The sequence below is a fragment of the Crocuta crocuta genome, unplaced genomic scaffold (genome assembly GCF_008692635.1).
Source record: "Crocuta crocuta isolate KB4526 unplaced genomic scaffold, BGI_CrCroc_1.0 scaffold68, whole genome shotgun sequence".
Classification (NCBI taxonomy): domain Eukaryota; kingdom Metazoa; phylum Chordata; class Mammalia; order Carnivora; family Hyaenidae; genus Crocuta; species Crocuta crocuta.
The window spans coordinates 2123907-2137884 of NW_027532426.1; the positions used below are offsets into that span (position 1 = coordinate 2123907).

Consider the following 13978-nt stretch of genomic DNA (forward strand, 5'->3'; position numbering starts at 1 on the left):
TCGGGGGTGGGGATGGGTGTGAACAGATTGTATCCGCAGTTTCCAGGACAGGATGGAGATCTGGCCCGGGGCCTCTTAGGGCTCTTTCCCTCCAGCCTTCAGGATCCAAAACACAGAAGAGGGGGTGTGGCTTGGCTGCCATCCCGACGCCCCCTACTGGGGGAAAGCAGGAGGTCCGGGGCAGAAGTGGGACTCAGCCATAGGAGAAGGGGGTTTCAATATTGGCACTGACGGACCCCTCCCCCCTCTCCTGACCCAGGAGTGCCCACCACGATACCCTCCTGCAGCTGCCTATCTGGATGGTGGAAAACAGGTCAGCTTTAAGGCTCACTTAACCCAACCACCTAGAGTTCCTCAAATGCAAATGGGGATGATGACCCTTTCCCAGCATCACAAAGTCTGGGGCACATAGTAGGTAGGTGCTCCACAGATGTGAGCATCCAGTTCTCTCCAACTCCTCCACCTAGAAGGGGCCTGGGTCCCCCTTTTACCATGGTAACGGTACCACGCAGGAGACAGCAAGGATGCAGACGACAGGATGCCACAAGCAGACGCAGAGCTGAGAACATTACGATTACGTCGGCGATCTTGCCTAATCTCAGCCTTTGAGGGAGGTTCTGGTAATATCCCTGTTTTACAGGCCAGGAAACATGCTCAGAGAGGTCATCACATGTAGCAAGTGGCAAAGCCAGAACTCAAGCTCCACTACCTACTGCACAGCCTGCACGGAATTCCTGCAGTGAGCAACAGAAAGGGCAGGTTGGTTCCCCGCTCCCCTCCCCCCAGCCTAGACGGGCGATAAGAAGAGACCCTGACCTCCCCAGACACACAGTACAATCCACAGACCTCTCCCCTTTAAACACTCTATGCCCTAAGTCACCGCCCCCTCCAGCACACAGACTGAGNCACACGAGCCATTAACCCCCTTCCCAACACACACTCAGCCTTGACCCCACCCCCACCCCTAAAACACACACAAGCCTGACCCTCCCCACAATGCACACAGACTCCCAACCCTCTATAGTAAATACCAGTCCTCAGAGATCAAGCCCCAGCAGCTCTGGGGAGGTGGGGAGGGAATCCTGTCCCATCTCTGGGGCCTCCCACTCTGACTCCCTGACTGGAGTAAGAGAAATACCCCTTCCCCAACAGTGACCCAGACCTGTCATTCCATAGGCCACCGGGGTCTCTGAAGGGTCCACCCAAGACACCCAAGGTCCAGTCTCCGAGTCACATGGGAAGGGAAGGGGGACTACGCAAACACCTTTGTTGGTGGGAAATGGGAGGAAAGAACCTCCCATTTGAGGTTTCCTACAAAAAGGGTGACCATTGCTGTCTGCAGGAATGGGGGCCACCAATGTCTACCTCTCCTAGGAACTGCCTGACCCCTGGCACCAGCCCCAAGGCAGGGAGAGCAGAGAAATGAGGCTGCCTCCCATCTCCAACACATATGAATTTTGATCTGTCACGCTTCACTACCCGGGGCTGAGGAGCTTGGGTCACCAGGCCAGCCAGCCCTGCACAAGAAGGAGGGGGATGCCTGGCTCCCTGAAGCCCACGGCTACACCACGGGTCCCAGAGAAGGAGAAGGTCAGGGGAAAGCTCAGAAGCTGGGGGTCTAGGTAGGAAGAGAAGTTGTTGTTTACTAGGAAGAGGGGAGGGGCTGGGAAACCCACAGGCTCACAGAGGGAGGGGGCAGGAAAGGAGCATTGCCCAACCTGGGTGGGGAAAGCCAGAGAAGGCTCTACTTGCCCAAAATGTGGGCACCCCACCCAGGGGGGAGAAGGTTACCAGGGTGGGAAGTGGGGGACCCGGAAGCCCTCCCCACCCACCTCTAAGAAAGAGGAAGAAGCTTGCAACATTCAGAGGAGGACACAGCATTTGCTCTTTGCTTGTCTGATACGAGATGGGCACGAACCCAGGCCACCCAGGCCACCTCCAACTCTGAGCAGGGCCTGGGGCTCTGTTCCTATCACCTGGAGAAGGACAAGTTACCCCCAGGCACCAGGTTGCAAGCCCCCCACTTGTCCCTCCCTAGAAAATCCCACCCTGGCAGGGAGCAGACACTCCAGTTACTCCCGCCAAGAATACGAATTCCAGTGTCTGCAGACAAAAGGAACCACAGACATGCCCACAACCCCAATTCCATTCCCCAGCAGCCCTGAACCCAGAGCCTGGCCCCCCTGGCCACCTAGCATGGGCTGGAAGACTAGGCCAAAGTCGGAGTCCCCCCAACTCCGGGTCGCCGTGCCACTGCCGTATGAGGACAGTTAAGAAAGGGAGGAAACAGAAGGTGGAGTATGAATGACATTGCAGTGGAAACTGAGGGAGTATCTGCCTGCCCTCTGGTCCCAGGCCAGAAAGAGGGGGAGCGTGTAGGAGCAGACACGGAGCCCCTGCTCTGGCAGCCGGTGGGGCCCGGGAGGGAGGGGCCGTGGCGGAGCCAGAGGAGGAGGTCCAGGAAGCGGTGGTGGCGGTGGGCAGACGGCCAGTGCGGGCAGCGAGGCGCCCGGCCAGGGCCTGCCCCAGGGACAAAGAGACTCCCTGGCTCCGGCGAGAGCGTGCTGCCCCCACACTGAGAAGGGGGCACTGACCCAGCCCAGCCGGGCACACAGGGTAGTGGTGCCAGGCAGCCTGCCAGGGGCTGTGGGAGGGGCAGTGGGTGCCCGGGGCAGGGTGTTCGGTCCCCGCCCGCCAGGAGAGGTGGGACACGTTTCCCAGGGCAGCTGCTGACCCACCAGCCAGCCGTCCACGGGCCATTCTGCTGCTTCCAGCCCCTCCCGCCCCAGGCCAGGCCCCTGCTCCCTCCCTCCTCCCCCTGAGCCCTGGCCTGGTGCCCAGCTGGGCCCTGGGGGCCAGAGTTACTGTAAGCGGCCTGGCAGGCCCGAGGCCTGGACTCCGCCAGCTGGCCATAGCTGCTGCCACCTCCCACTACCTGGCTCGGCCAGCCGGGGAAGGGTACCGAGACCCCCGTCCAGCCAACAGGCGACCCCCATGGCAGGGGGTGGAGTCAGCTTGAAAACACAGGCCCTGCCAAGAGCATGCAGGCGTGCACAGCCAGAGTCCAGGCCGGGTGCCCCCTCCTGGGACAGCGGCCCTGGCCACCAGGCAACCGTGGGTGGAGCTGGCAGGGAGGGGGGAGGGAGGGGTCATCAGCCTCCCGGGCAGTCTGCGCACTCAAGCTCTTTCCCTCAGAGGGGTGGGACGGAGGTGGGGTGCCACTCTCAGGAGACTTGCCATTTCCACCAAATGTCGAGAGGTTTGTTTACCCGCCTCCGGCCTCTGTGTCCAGTTCTGGGAGCTATTTATAAGGCCCTCAACAGCACAGCACAGGAGAGGGCGCCAGGAGCCCCGAGGAACGGCACTGTTGCATCTCTCCCTCAGCCGCCCCCAACATCACAACAACCACTGTTATCGGCCTGTGAGTCTTTCATCCTTGAGCCACCCCCCCCTGCCAACGACAGTCCCCCTCATCTAGAGAAGACGCGCAGAACAGATGTGCCTGGGGCCTGCTGCCCTCCACAGCCCCCTCCCGCCAAGCCTCCCGCCACCCCACTTACTGGCTGGGGATGGTGTGCTATAGCCGCTGACTGGAAGCTGGTGCTGGAGAGTGGTCAGGGCGCCTGGCGGTGAAAGTCCACCCAGCATTGGCGGGAAGAAGAAGGCGTAGGGGGGCACCGGGTACCCATTGAGGTGCCCTCCCCCAGGTGTTGGGCAGGAGCTGCTGTTACTGGCCATGCCAAGCAGCCACAGTCAGAAGGGCAGGCAGACAGTCTGGCAGGAGGCTCCGAGGGGCTTCAGGCTGCCCCTCCTCGGGGCATGGGGCCTGGGCCCAGCGGGGGTCTGGGTGGTCGGCCCACCCTGCCCCCCTTCTGTCCTGGAGCTTCTGTCCAAGGCCAGCAGGCTAATCTCAGCCTCCTGGATCCACCACCCCCCTGCTAGAGAGGGGGGCGCGTGGGTTGGGGGAGGTCCCAAGAGCTGGTCCTTTGGTCAAGCAGTTCTGTGAGCTGACACTTTTCTGGGAAGGTCCGGAGCTGGCCTTCAGGACACTGAAGAGGATGCCTCTCCCAGATGGGCCCTGGCTAGGCGGCTGGGGCGGCCATGTTCTGTGGCACTGCAGAAAAAGGAGAGACAGGTGAGTGGGCACTGAGGAGCGGGTACACGGGCATTCCCCGCGGAGCTCCCCAACCTGGGCGGCCGGAGATTCTCCCGCGGCACCCGGCTGAGCAGACAGTTGGCACCATGCCTGGCTGGCAGAGACAGCCCGGGAGCAGGGCCCAGACACTGCTGGGGGTGGCAGGGTAGCACAGCCAGGCTGGGGAGACAAGGACAGAGCCCAGAGCCACAAAGGGCCTCTCACCCACAGTCCTGAGCGGAAAGGTCAGGGTCTGCCACCCCAGAGGATCCCCGTGGCAGAGGCCAGCAGCCGGCCCTCCTCCTCCCCCCAGTGTGGGTTACCTGAGGTCAAGATACAAAGAACCGTGTGCCTGAGGGGAGGAGGGTGGGGAGGAAAAGCCGCTTCCCTAAAGCATTGGCACTTCTCAGAAAAATGACTCCTAGGCCAGGGGGCCCCTCTTATACCACTTCCCCCCAAATTCCAAGCCCCAGCACCCCAGATGGGTTTGTCCCACAGGCCTAGGGAGGAGGCCCGTTGACATACACACAAATAGGGAAATGGGAACCAAGGACTCCTGGGTATCACCTCCAAAGGTTACCAGCATGATGGGCCGGGGACGGCCAGTGTGGAAGAAGGGCAGGGACTGCCCCGGGTCATCCCTACCCCCAGGGAAATGAAAGGGTAAGGGAGACTGACGAACTCGAAGTTCACCCACATACTCGGTCAGCAAAAGCAACATGCCTGGATGGGGTGGGAGGTGGGCGCAAGGGGAAGGACCAGATGGCCCCCCACCATGTGTGTATACAGATCCAGACCCTGTCTGAACAGCTGGAATCGGAAGGACATGCACAGATAACACCACGGGGAGTTACAGAGATGAACCCAGAGATTCCATGACACAGAGAGACAGAAAGGCAGCAACGAGGGCAAAGAGAGAAAGGGGGAAGAGAGAAGCATCCACAAGAGGATGCTTCCAATCAAATCCACCTGGGGTATAGGAACTACATAAATAAATACAGGGACATGGACATATTTATATAAAAATACATATACACACATATATGGCATACGTATGGCATTGTATATATGCAAGGACAAAAAAAAAAAAAAGACAGACAAAAGGAAACAGCCAGTTAAAACCACAATGAGGGGCGCCTGGGTGGCTCAGTCGGTTGAGCACCCAACTTCAGCTCAGGTCAAGATCTTGTGGTTCGTGAGTTCGAGTCCTGCATCAGGCCCTGTGCTGACAGCTCAGAGCCTGGAGCCTGCTTCCGATTCTGTGTCTCCCTTTCTCTCTGAGCCTCCCCTGCTCATGCTCTGTCTCTCTCAAATAAACATATAAATAAATAATAAAACTACAATGAGATACCACCTCAGACCTCAGATCCACCAAGATGACTATAATGAAAAAGACTAATAAGTTGCCGGCAAGGATGCTGGAGAAATTGGAACCCTCACACACTGCTGGAGCGAATGTAGAATGTAAAATAGCACAACCGCTTTGGAAAACAATGTGGCAGTTCCTCAAAAAGTTAAACAGAGTTACCTTATGATCCAGCAATTCCATTCCTAGGTATCTACCCAAGAGATATGAAAACGTAAACACAAAAACTTGTACTCCGGGACCGTTCATACCAGTATTCCTCACAATGGCCTTAAAGTAGAATGGACCCAAATGTCTATCAGCTGATGAATGGACACAATGTCCATCCACGTGCAAACTATGCTGCCAGAAAAAGGAATGAAGTACTGACATACACTACCACAACATGAAAACAGTTATGCTAGTTCTGAAAGGCTACGTACCGATGATTCCATTGATATGAAACGCCCAGAATAGGCAAATCTATAAAGACAGAAAGTAGACTGCAATCACCAGGGGCTAGGGGGTGGGTTTGAAGGAAATGGGAGGTGACTGCTGATAGTTAACAGGTGTCTATTTAGAGTGATGAAAATTTTCTAAAATTGATGGTGGGGATCTCGCACCACTCTGAGTATACAAAAACCACTGTGGTGTACACTTTAATGGGTGAATTTTACAGTATATGAATTATATCTCGATAAAGCTGTTAAAAAAGAAGAAAGGAGGGGCCCCTGACTGGCTCAGTCAGTAGAGCATGTGACTCTTGACGTCGGGGTCATGAGTTGGAGCCCCACATTGGGGGTGGAGTTTAATTAAAAATAAAAAATATTAAACAAAGAAGGAAGGACGAGAAAAGGAAAGAAAAGAAAGGAAAAAGGAAAGAAACAAGGCCACAAAGACCCAAACGAAGGACTGCCTCCATTTCCAACCCCTGTTCCTCGCCCCCTCCCCCACCAAGCCTAGGCCATTCCAGGTTCTAAGCTCCAGGCTCCAGGTGCAGACCTGGAGCCCAGGGGACATGCACATGGCCAGCGTTTGGCAGAGGACCATGCCTGGGATGGAGGAGTTCCTGTCAAGGCCACCGTGGACAAGGCCAGGACTTTGGGGCCCAGCTGGGCCAGGCTGAGGGAGGGGGAGGGGGGGACAGGTACTCGCTAGGGAGGGGGCAGCTCCCCCAGGAGTGAAATCTGGACATTGGTAATGGCCATGATTTTTACTGGTGCTAATTACGGCAACCATAAGGCCTCTCTCCTTACTCCTGAATGAGGTACCCCCTTCCCTCCCCAGGCCCCTACTGATTCCCTCCCAGGCTGAGAAGGCTGATGTCAGAGGAACAGGGGCCCCACCCATTGGGCCAGCTGCCACCCCAGCCCCCCCACGCCCCTGTGGGGCCCCACACAAAGGGAACTCTCAAGCTGAGGGAGCTAGGCAAGGGAAGGAGGGGTTGGCTGAGCCTCATCAGGGTTGACAGTCAGACACACACACACTCTCTCTCTCTCCCCCAGAAACTCACGCATTCAGGTCTATGGAAAGCATCTGGGTGGGCAAGAGCATGCTTGCGCGCCCCGGCCTGTGTGTGTGCGGGCACGCACGTGAAGAGAGGGAACCTGGAGATACCATCTCTCCACACCTGGGCTTCACCACACAATGAACATGGCTCAGGGCTTGTGTGCACGGCCCCGGGACACAGCTCCCCGCAGACACACAACCACAGCCCCACCGTTTCCCAATGGCACATTCGCTGACCCTCACACAGCCAGGCTGGCCTTTGTACCTGCCTCCCTGGGGGCCCAGCGCCCAACACACACTGAGGTGCACCTTCCGACAAATACACAGATGGGGTTTACATCCACACAGGGGCCTGCCTCCCTGAGGTGAGGCCCAGGAAGCTGAGGCCCCATAAGGCCATTCACTCTAGACCCCAGGCACCCTGACTCAGCTTCTGGGGTGCAGGGGGTGGATTCGGTCAGTCCAGCCTGGACCTTCTGCATCCCACCTCTGCCCCCAGAGGAGAGAGGGCTATCCCCACCTTAATGCTTCAACTCTGCCTGTGAGGAGTCAGACAGGGGACCAAACTTCAAAACTCCCTGCTCTCCAAAGCCACACCCCAGTGAAAGACTGGAGGGCCTCCCCAACCCCATCAGTGCCTCACTATCCCTAACTCAGCTCAGCCTGCAAACTCTAGTGCAGAGTTACTCAGCTCCCCAGGGAGGACCTTGAGCCATGCGAGGGTGTAAAGGTCACAGAAATGGGCCAAGGGCCAGGCTGGCCAGGGAACAAGGATGGGTGAGGGCAGGGATGATGGGGGCTGGGCCAAAGAGCACAGACCCTGCCTCCGAAGCTCCCCCTGGAGCCATGACCCTTGGGGAGACACCTGGGCCCCAGCTACCTGCACCCAGGGGTAGAGAAGACACAGTCAGAGAACTGAAACCACCAAAGAAAGGGAAAACAAACTACCTCCAACCTCCGCCCTATGCCCACCAGCTCCACTGCCCACGGGCACCCTCCCTCCCTCAAGGCAGAGAAAACCACAGGCCCATCTCTCCGATACACTGAGCCTCGCCTGGGCACGGTAGGAGGGGGTGGGGGCTGGAGTGCTGGGTACCAGCCATGCACCCTGCCGACCGGGACCTCCCTCACTCTCAAAAAGTGCCAGGATCCCTCCCCCACTGGAAGGCATCCCCAGGTGCCCATTCCTTACACCCCCAGACTCACACACCTAGAGAAAAAGGCAAGAACTGACGAAGCCATGAAGATGGTAGAAAAAACCAGAGGTTTTAAGGGTCAAATCTCAGCTCTGCCACTCTGGGTGAACTTAGGCAAGTCACTTAACCTCTCTAAGCATCTGTTTACTCACTTGCAAGCTGCCCCTCTCAACAACTGGTTGTGTGGTTTCAGACCTGTGAGTCTGGAAAGCACCTAGCACAGCACTGGGCACACAGGAGGTGCTGGGCAACTGGGCCCCTTTCCCCACACCTCTCACCACACCCGGTGCCTCCCTGGGCCATGTGTCTGCTCTCCCTTCCCTCTTCCCAACCAGGGCTAGTGTCTGTGGACAGGGCCCAGAGAGAGAATTACCCATTTTCCAGGGTCTGCTTCCCCCCAGACTGAGAAGAGGGATGTGGGTGAGGGATATTCTGGTGTGGGTGGAGGCCCAACCACAGCACTTTCCCAAATTCCCTTCTTTCATTTCACAAACCAAAAAAGGGAAACCTTTAGGATTTGGGGAGGGGAGGAAGGGAAGAGAAATAAACTATTTCCTTTCCTATCCCCAGAGAAGAGGAGCCAGGGGTCCCCAAACCCAGCAGGCCCAGCCCCTCTTCTTCATGGACTCCCTCCTCGCAGCTCCCAGGCTCCTCTGCAACAATGGCTCCCAAGGAACAGAAGGCAGGCAGTCCCAGAGAGGCCGGGAGACAGGGACCCAGGGACGGGGACTGAGCAGCTTAAAAGAAAGGGAGACAGGGGCTTTCCTAAGCATTCTAGACAGCCAATGAATCATAGGCAAATGACACACAAAGCTCAGCTCAACTTGAAGGGGGACCCAGGGGGACCCACAGGACATGAATGAACCCTGGTAGAAATAAAGACCTGGACCCCCTGGACCCCCTATCAGACCAGGAGTGGACAGGGCGGGACAGGGCAGATTTCAAACCAGAACGGTGGGCTGGAACTATTTATAAACTTTCCAGGAACACACACACACACACACACACACACACACACACAGCCACAACTTCTCCCCTCCTCCAAGCTCTTCAGATCTTCAGGCAGGGTGTGGGGCACAATGATGATCACTACTCCCTCTTTCCCTTTTCCAAAGGCTCCTCTGGTCAAGGCTTTCACCCCTCTCCTCCCTTACAAGCCCACAATCTGCCCACTCTGGTCCTCTGTCTACCTTTTGCTCGCCAGAGTCCCAGCTTCAGGGAGCCAGCAAGGCCAGCCCCACTTTGAAAGAGATCACCACCCCAGGAGGGCCTGGACCATGCCGGGACAGGTACACGGGGCACCTCTTTCTCTACCAGACCCTTGCAATGCCAGGCCTGCCTCACTGGAGCTAGGACTTGTTTAAAAACCTGCCCCCAAACACATGCAGGCCCTTAGCGCATCCTCGGAAGGGGTTAGGGGAGGGATGAAGTCCCGCAGCTTCCCCTGGATGCTGCCACTGCCCTACCGCCTCAAGATGCAGCACGCAGTCACAAAAGAGTGGGCCTGATGTCCCCTCAACCTGTGCCCCACCTGGCCCAAGGTTCTGTCCTAGCTACGCAGGGCCCCCTGACCTCCACGCGCCACAATCTCAGCAGTGACTGATTACCAAGCAGAAAGGGCAACTGGGTAAGCCCAAACCTAGGGCAGGCCAGGCTCTGGGAGGAGGAAATGGTGGTCTTGTGGGCACGACAGCACCTCCAACTCCCACATCCCCAAAGACGGCACCCCAGAGCCCCCAGGGAGACATGCTCAGGACCTCCAAAGCTCAAGGTGGCTGAGGGGCCCCCTGGAACCCACTGGGTCTTCTTTCAGAGTAGAGAGTAGGTGAAAGGGCAGGGGGCAGCCCAGGCCTTGAGGAGAGGGAGCAACCTACGGGGAAGGAAGAAAACAGGAAGAGGAAGAGATGAGCCTGCCGAAGCCACAGCCAGACCACAGGAGTGTGTGGACCAAACAAAGGCCCCTCTGTCCAGGCAGGGGACCAAGGGGGCATAGACAAAGGGGAGCCCCCCCAGCTTGGAAACCACCGTCCTTATACCCAGCCTGGCACGGGGCTTTCCCCACCTTCACCTTGGCAGCTGCCCCCTCACCACTTGTCTCCCCACTATACCGTGCAGGAAACACTGCTCTCTCACAATGGGAGCACACAGCAAGGGTGTGCGTGCGTGCGTGTGTGTGTGTGTGTGTGTGTGAGAGAGAGAGAGAGAGAGAGAGACAGAGAGAGAGAGAGACAGAGAGAGAGAGGCTACAACAATCTCCGCCCTCCACCATCCCCTCAGCTCTGCCCTAAACCTGAGACTGCCAGATTCTGAATCCTAGGGCAGAGTCAGCAGGTCAATCCCCTCCCAGCACCCCTCCCTGGGGACCTCGACTGCAGGGAAGCCAGGAACGCCCCCCTCTCCTGCCTCAGGATATCCTCTTGGCTCTGACCCCAGACCAGGCCTGAGTCAGACTGTACCCCGCCCCATACCCCTCCATCCATTGACCCCCCAGGAACTTCCTACTCTGCACCCGCCTGCCAGTTGGAGGTTAGAGCTAGGGGGAATCTCTGCTCTTCTCCATCCCTGGCTGAAGAGGGAAGCCTACAAGGGGGTGGGAAGAACGGGTCACAAAGTCTTATGGCCTGCCCCTTAAAGCACAGGGCCTTCTTCAGGCTCAGACAGAAGCTGGTACAGGCTGTATCCCCACCCTCCACCCCGAAACATGCACACAACCTGCCCAGCGCCTCCTCCCACTCCAGCCTGTACCCCAAGAAATCACAGAAGCTCCCTGGGGAAAGTAATTTCCACGAGAACACAAAATGGGAGAAGGTTCCAAAGGTAAAAGGAGATAGGGAGCAGAGGCTCCACGAACCTGTGATGCACCTTTGAGGCAGCGCGACCTAGGCTGGAGGGGACAGGCTCACACAGTCAGCCACAGTCACAGTCTCCCCAACACTGGGTCTGAGTAGGTGGCTAGGACTCCTTCCCACAGACAGAAGCCTGGGGGGCGCCCAGGAGGATCTGGGGCATCAGAGACCACACACACTCAGCCTGAAATAGCCCCCAAGCCAGGGCCCCCCCCAAGTCTCTCCCCAACTGTGGCCCTGGGGGGAGGGCAGCTCCCTCCCCACAAGAACCAGGGTAGTGCCCACGGGCGGCTATCTCCGTGGCAACCAACAACAAACATCCCTGGAACCACAGTGGGACAGGAAGTGACAGCCACGTGACAGGAAGACTTTTTTTTTCCAGTGTGTGTGGGGGGGTGATAAAGATTGTTAGCAGCCCCTGGAGAATCAGCTGTCCCCTAAGTTTCCCCCACTTGGAGCTGGAGGGAAGGGGGCCAGCTGGGAGGGTGGCCACCCCCTACGGCAGTGTGTGAGGTTGGTTGCATGGCCCCTCCCTCCGGGCCTGCCACTCACGGTTCTCCCCCTTGCTCCCCCTCCCCTCTACTTCCTGCCGTGACTAGAGATCAGAGAACTCCCCACCGCAGCTTCCCCTTCTCAAGTCTCGATTCCTGGGCTGGAGGTTTCACCGTGGGCCGAGGGACAGAAGGAAGGAGGGCTGGGGATCTGCGGTAGGACCCAGGGGACAGAGGCTCCGGGGGAGGGACCGGGAGGGAGCCACTCCTAGGTAGGTGTGTACACACAGGCACACAGAGAGTGGGTCACGGTGACACACGGCGGCGGGCAGGTCGCAGTGACACACGGAGACTGCCTGACCTCAGGCAGCTCTGGGGGGAGGGGAGCAGAGCCACTGGATCCAGCCCGCACACCCCACTCCAGCCCTGTCCTGAGCCTCTGGGTTCATCTCAGGCAGCTACTGGCCCCAGACAGGCGAGATCCCAACTGTACCCGGCCCCCGCCGCCTCTCCCCTGCCTTTTGTGCTCAGGAATCCCCCTCCCTGCTCCAAGGTGCCCGCCCAGACGAGGGCACCTTGGTGGAAGGTGGGGGGAATGGAACCTCCCTCCACCCCCCTCCCCTTCTCTGCAGATGTCCCAGACTATATTTAGCCCAAACCGGGCGGCCAGCCAGACCCAGACTCCCCACTGGTCGGGAGCTGAGCTCCCAGTTTTTATGCAATTAAAACATTAACAGAGAACCACCCCCCATCCACAACCTCCATGCCCCCCAGCCCTCCCTGAGCAGCAGAGCTCAGTTAACTTAAACAAGGGCAGGCCAGCTCTGCAGCTGGTGAAGGGGATGGGGGGGGTCACCGGGCAAACAGCAATAAACTCATTCCTTTGCCCATCTCCCAGGCCCTGCCCCCACAGGCAGGATTGGGACATCATCCATGCGATCAGGTTGACACTTGCGGTGGGGGGGTGGGCAGGCTTTCCTCGTTCCGGCCGGAAGGGAAAGACATATCCAGTGGGGTGGGGGGGTGCCTGGTTGCAGAAATTCCACCTGTCATTTTGTAGCCCCCTTCATGGCCGGCTCCAGTTACAGGGCTGGGGGTTGGCAACAGGTGCTGGCCAAGCTGGCAGCAGTCTAATCCCCCACCCGCTCCCAGGGCTGACAGTGGTGCCTGGAGGTGCCGGCAGGGGCCAGGCAGGCGGAATGCTGGGTAGAAGAAGGGGGCATCACTGCCAGGCAGGTAGGGGGCAGCCCAAGGCCCTTCTGTAAAAGGCGGCTCCCTGGACTCTGTGATGTGTGTTGGAGGATCTAGAAGGCAGGGAAACCTTAGTTCCATAGCACCTATTTCATTTCCCCATGATGCCAGGCGGGCGGGCTAGAGTGTGGGAGGTCTGTCTGCCTGCCTCTTCCTCCTCCTCCTCTCCAAATTCCAGGAACAGGCAAGGGAGGCTCCAGTTGCGGAGAGAGAGGGAGAGCAAGCAGGCGGGCCCAGCTGGGGGGNACAAGCAAGAGACACCCACACCCAAGCCAGACGGGGGACAGACACACCGACGCTGACACATTCTCACACTCTGGGCCTGGTCCCTGCACACCACCCACCCTGCACGGACACACAGACACTCTCAGCCAATCCTGCCAATCCCCAGAACACTCCCTGGACACACACGGAGATCCAGGCCCTCGCCCCCACCCTCCACCCCCCTACAAACCGTGTGGGCTCTAGACAGCAGCCAGAGGGTGGAGAGGGGAACGGAGGAAGAAAGACAGCAGGCATCAGAGAGGATGTGCAGCCAAAGCCCTGGGAGCCGGGGTATCAGTTGCCACATGCATGCCGTTCCCAAAACCCAGTAAGTCAAGACAACCCTGGTCATCTTGCCAGGGGCCTTGCCAGCTTCCCACACTCCCCAAAACCACTGCCACCAGAAAGGGGCGTGGGACACACTGGGCAAGTGGAGATTACCACATTCATCCGTCACAGAGATAGGATTACCTTTCCCATCACCCTAGATCCCAGACACTACTCCTAAAGAGACCTCCAGAAAGGCCCAAACACATCCACCCCTCAGCCCAGCCCAGGTCGGGCCCTGCCCTGCCCAGCGCATGCTGCCCAAAGCACAGGGAACAGGGCACTGAGGTTTCTATTTTGGAGCAGGCGGCACCCTCACGTCACACGGTTCTGAGGACTACCCCACTAAAGAACCTAGAAGTCTGAGCAAGAAGTGGGTTGGGGGGAAAGGTCGTAGAGGGCAGAGCCAGCTTCTAAGACCAAAGGATTTAGGGAAGGGGAGCTAATTAACCGGGGTCTGGGTCAATGCCCCCAAAACAGACTTGAAGTGCCACTCAGTGTCCCCTACCCCACACTAGATGAGTGGCAGGAACCACGTCATGGCACATGTGGGTGACTGTGCCCAGCGGGGGAGCCACGGGGGTGATCAGGATGGGGCTGCCCACAGCTAGCTT

At 58.3% G+C, this 13978-nt stretch overlaps 2 protein-coding genes and 1 long non-coding RNA gene across 10 annotated transcripts in view; 2 read left to right on the forward strand and 1 right to left on the reverse strand.

The window, feature by feature from the left end:
* Positions 1 to 3414, forward strand: part of LOC144243942 (uncharacterized) — a 6921-nt gene extending 3507 nt beyond the window's left edge. Inside the window, exons 4-8 of one of the 5 annotated variants that reach the window (XR_013338809.1) lie at positions 260 to 313; positions 641 to 759; positions 1343 to 1590; positions 2157 to 2293; positions 3293 to 3414. Coding sequence is in view for 1 of the 5 variants with exons in the window: in XM_077779082.1 (XP_077635208.1) it covers positions 260 to 313; positions 641 to 759; positions 1343 to 1426 (257 nt within the window). In the remaining 4 variants the exon portion in view is untranslated. Of the gene's footprint in view, positions 1 to 259; positions 314 to 640; positions 760 to 1342; positions 1623 to 2156; positions 2644 to 3292 lie in introns of those variants that run through there. The other 4 variants (XR_013338808.1, XR_013338810.1, XM_077779082.1 and 1 more) reach the window with 4 other exon arrangements.
* The window catches only part of RARA (retinoic acid receptor alpha), a 42527-nt gene that overhangs the window by 17608 nt on the left and 10941 nt on the right, over positions 1 to 13978 (reverse strand). For 3 of the 4 annotated variants that reach the window (XM_077779078.1, XM_077779079.1, XM_077779077.1), the window contains exon 2: positions 3561 to 4114. In XM_077779078.1, coding sequence (XP_077635204.1) covers positions 3561 to 3738 — 178 coding nt within the window. In that variant the 5' untranslated portion in view covers positions 3739 to 4114. Of the gene's footprint in view, positions 1 to 3560; positions 4115 to 11036; positions 11057 to 13978 lie in introns of those variants that run through there. The other variant, XM_077779081.1, reaches the window with a different exon arrangement.
* Positions 4074 to 5478, forward strand: LOC144243943 (uncharacterized). Its single transcript, XR_013338812.1, has 2 exons — positions 4074 to 4135; positions 4925 to 5478. It is a non-coding gene; the product is annotated as an uncharacterized LOC144243943 (long non-coding RNA).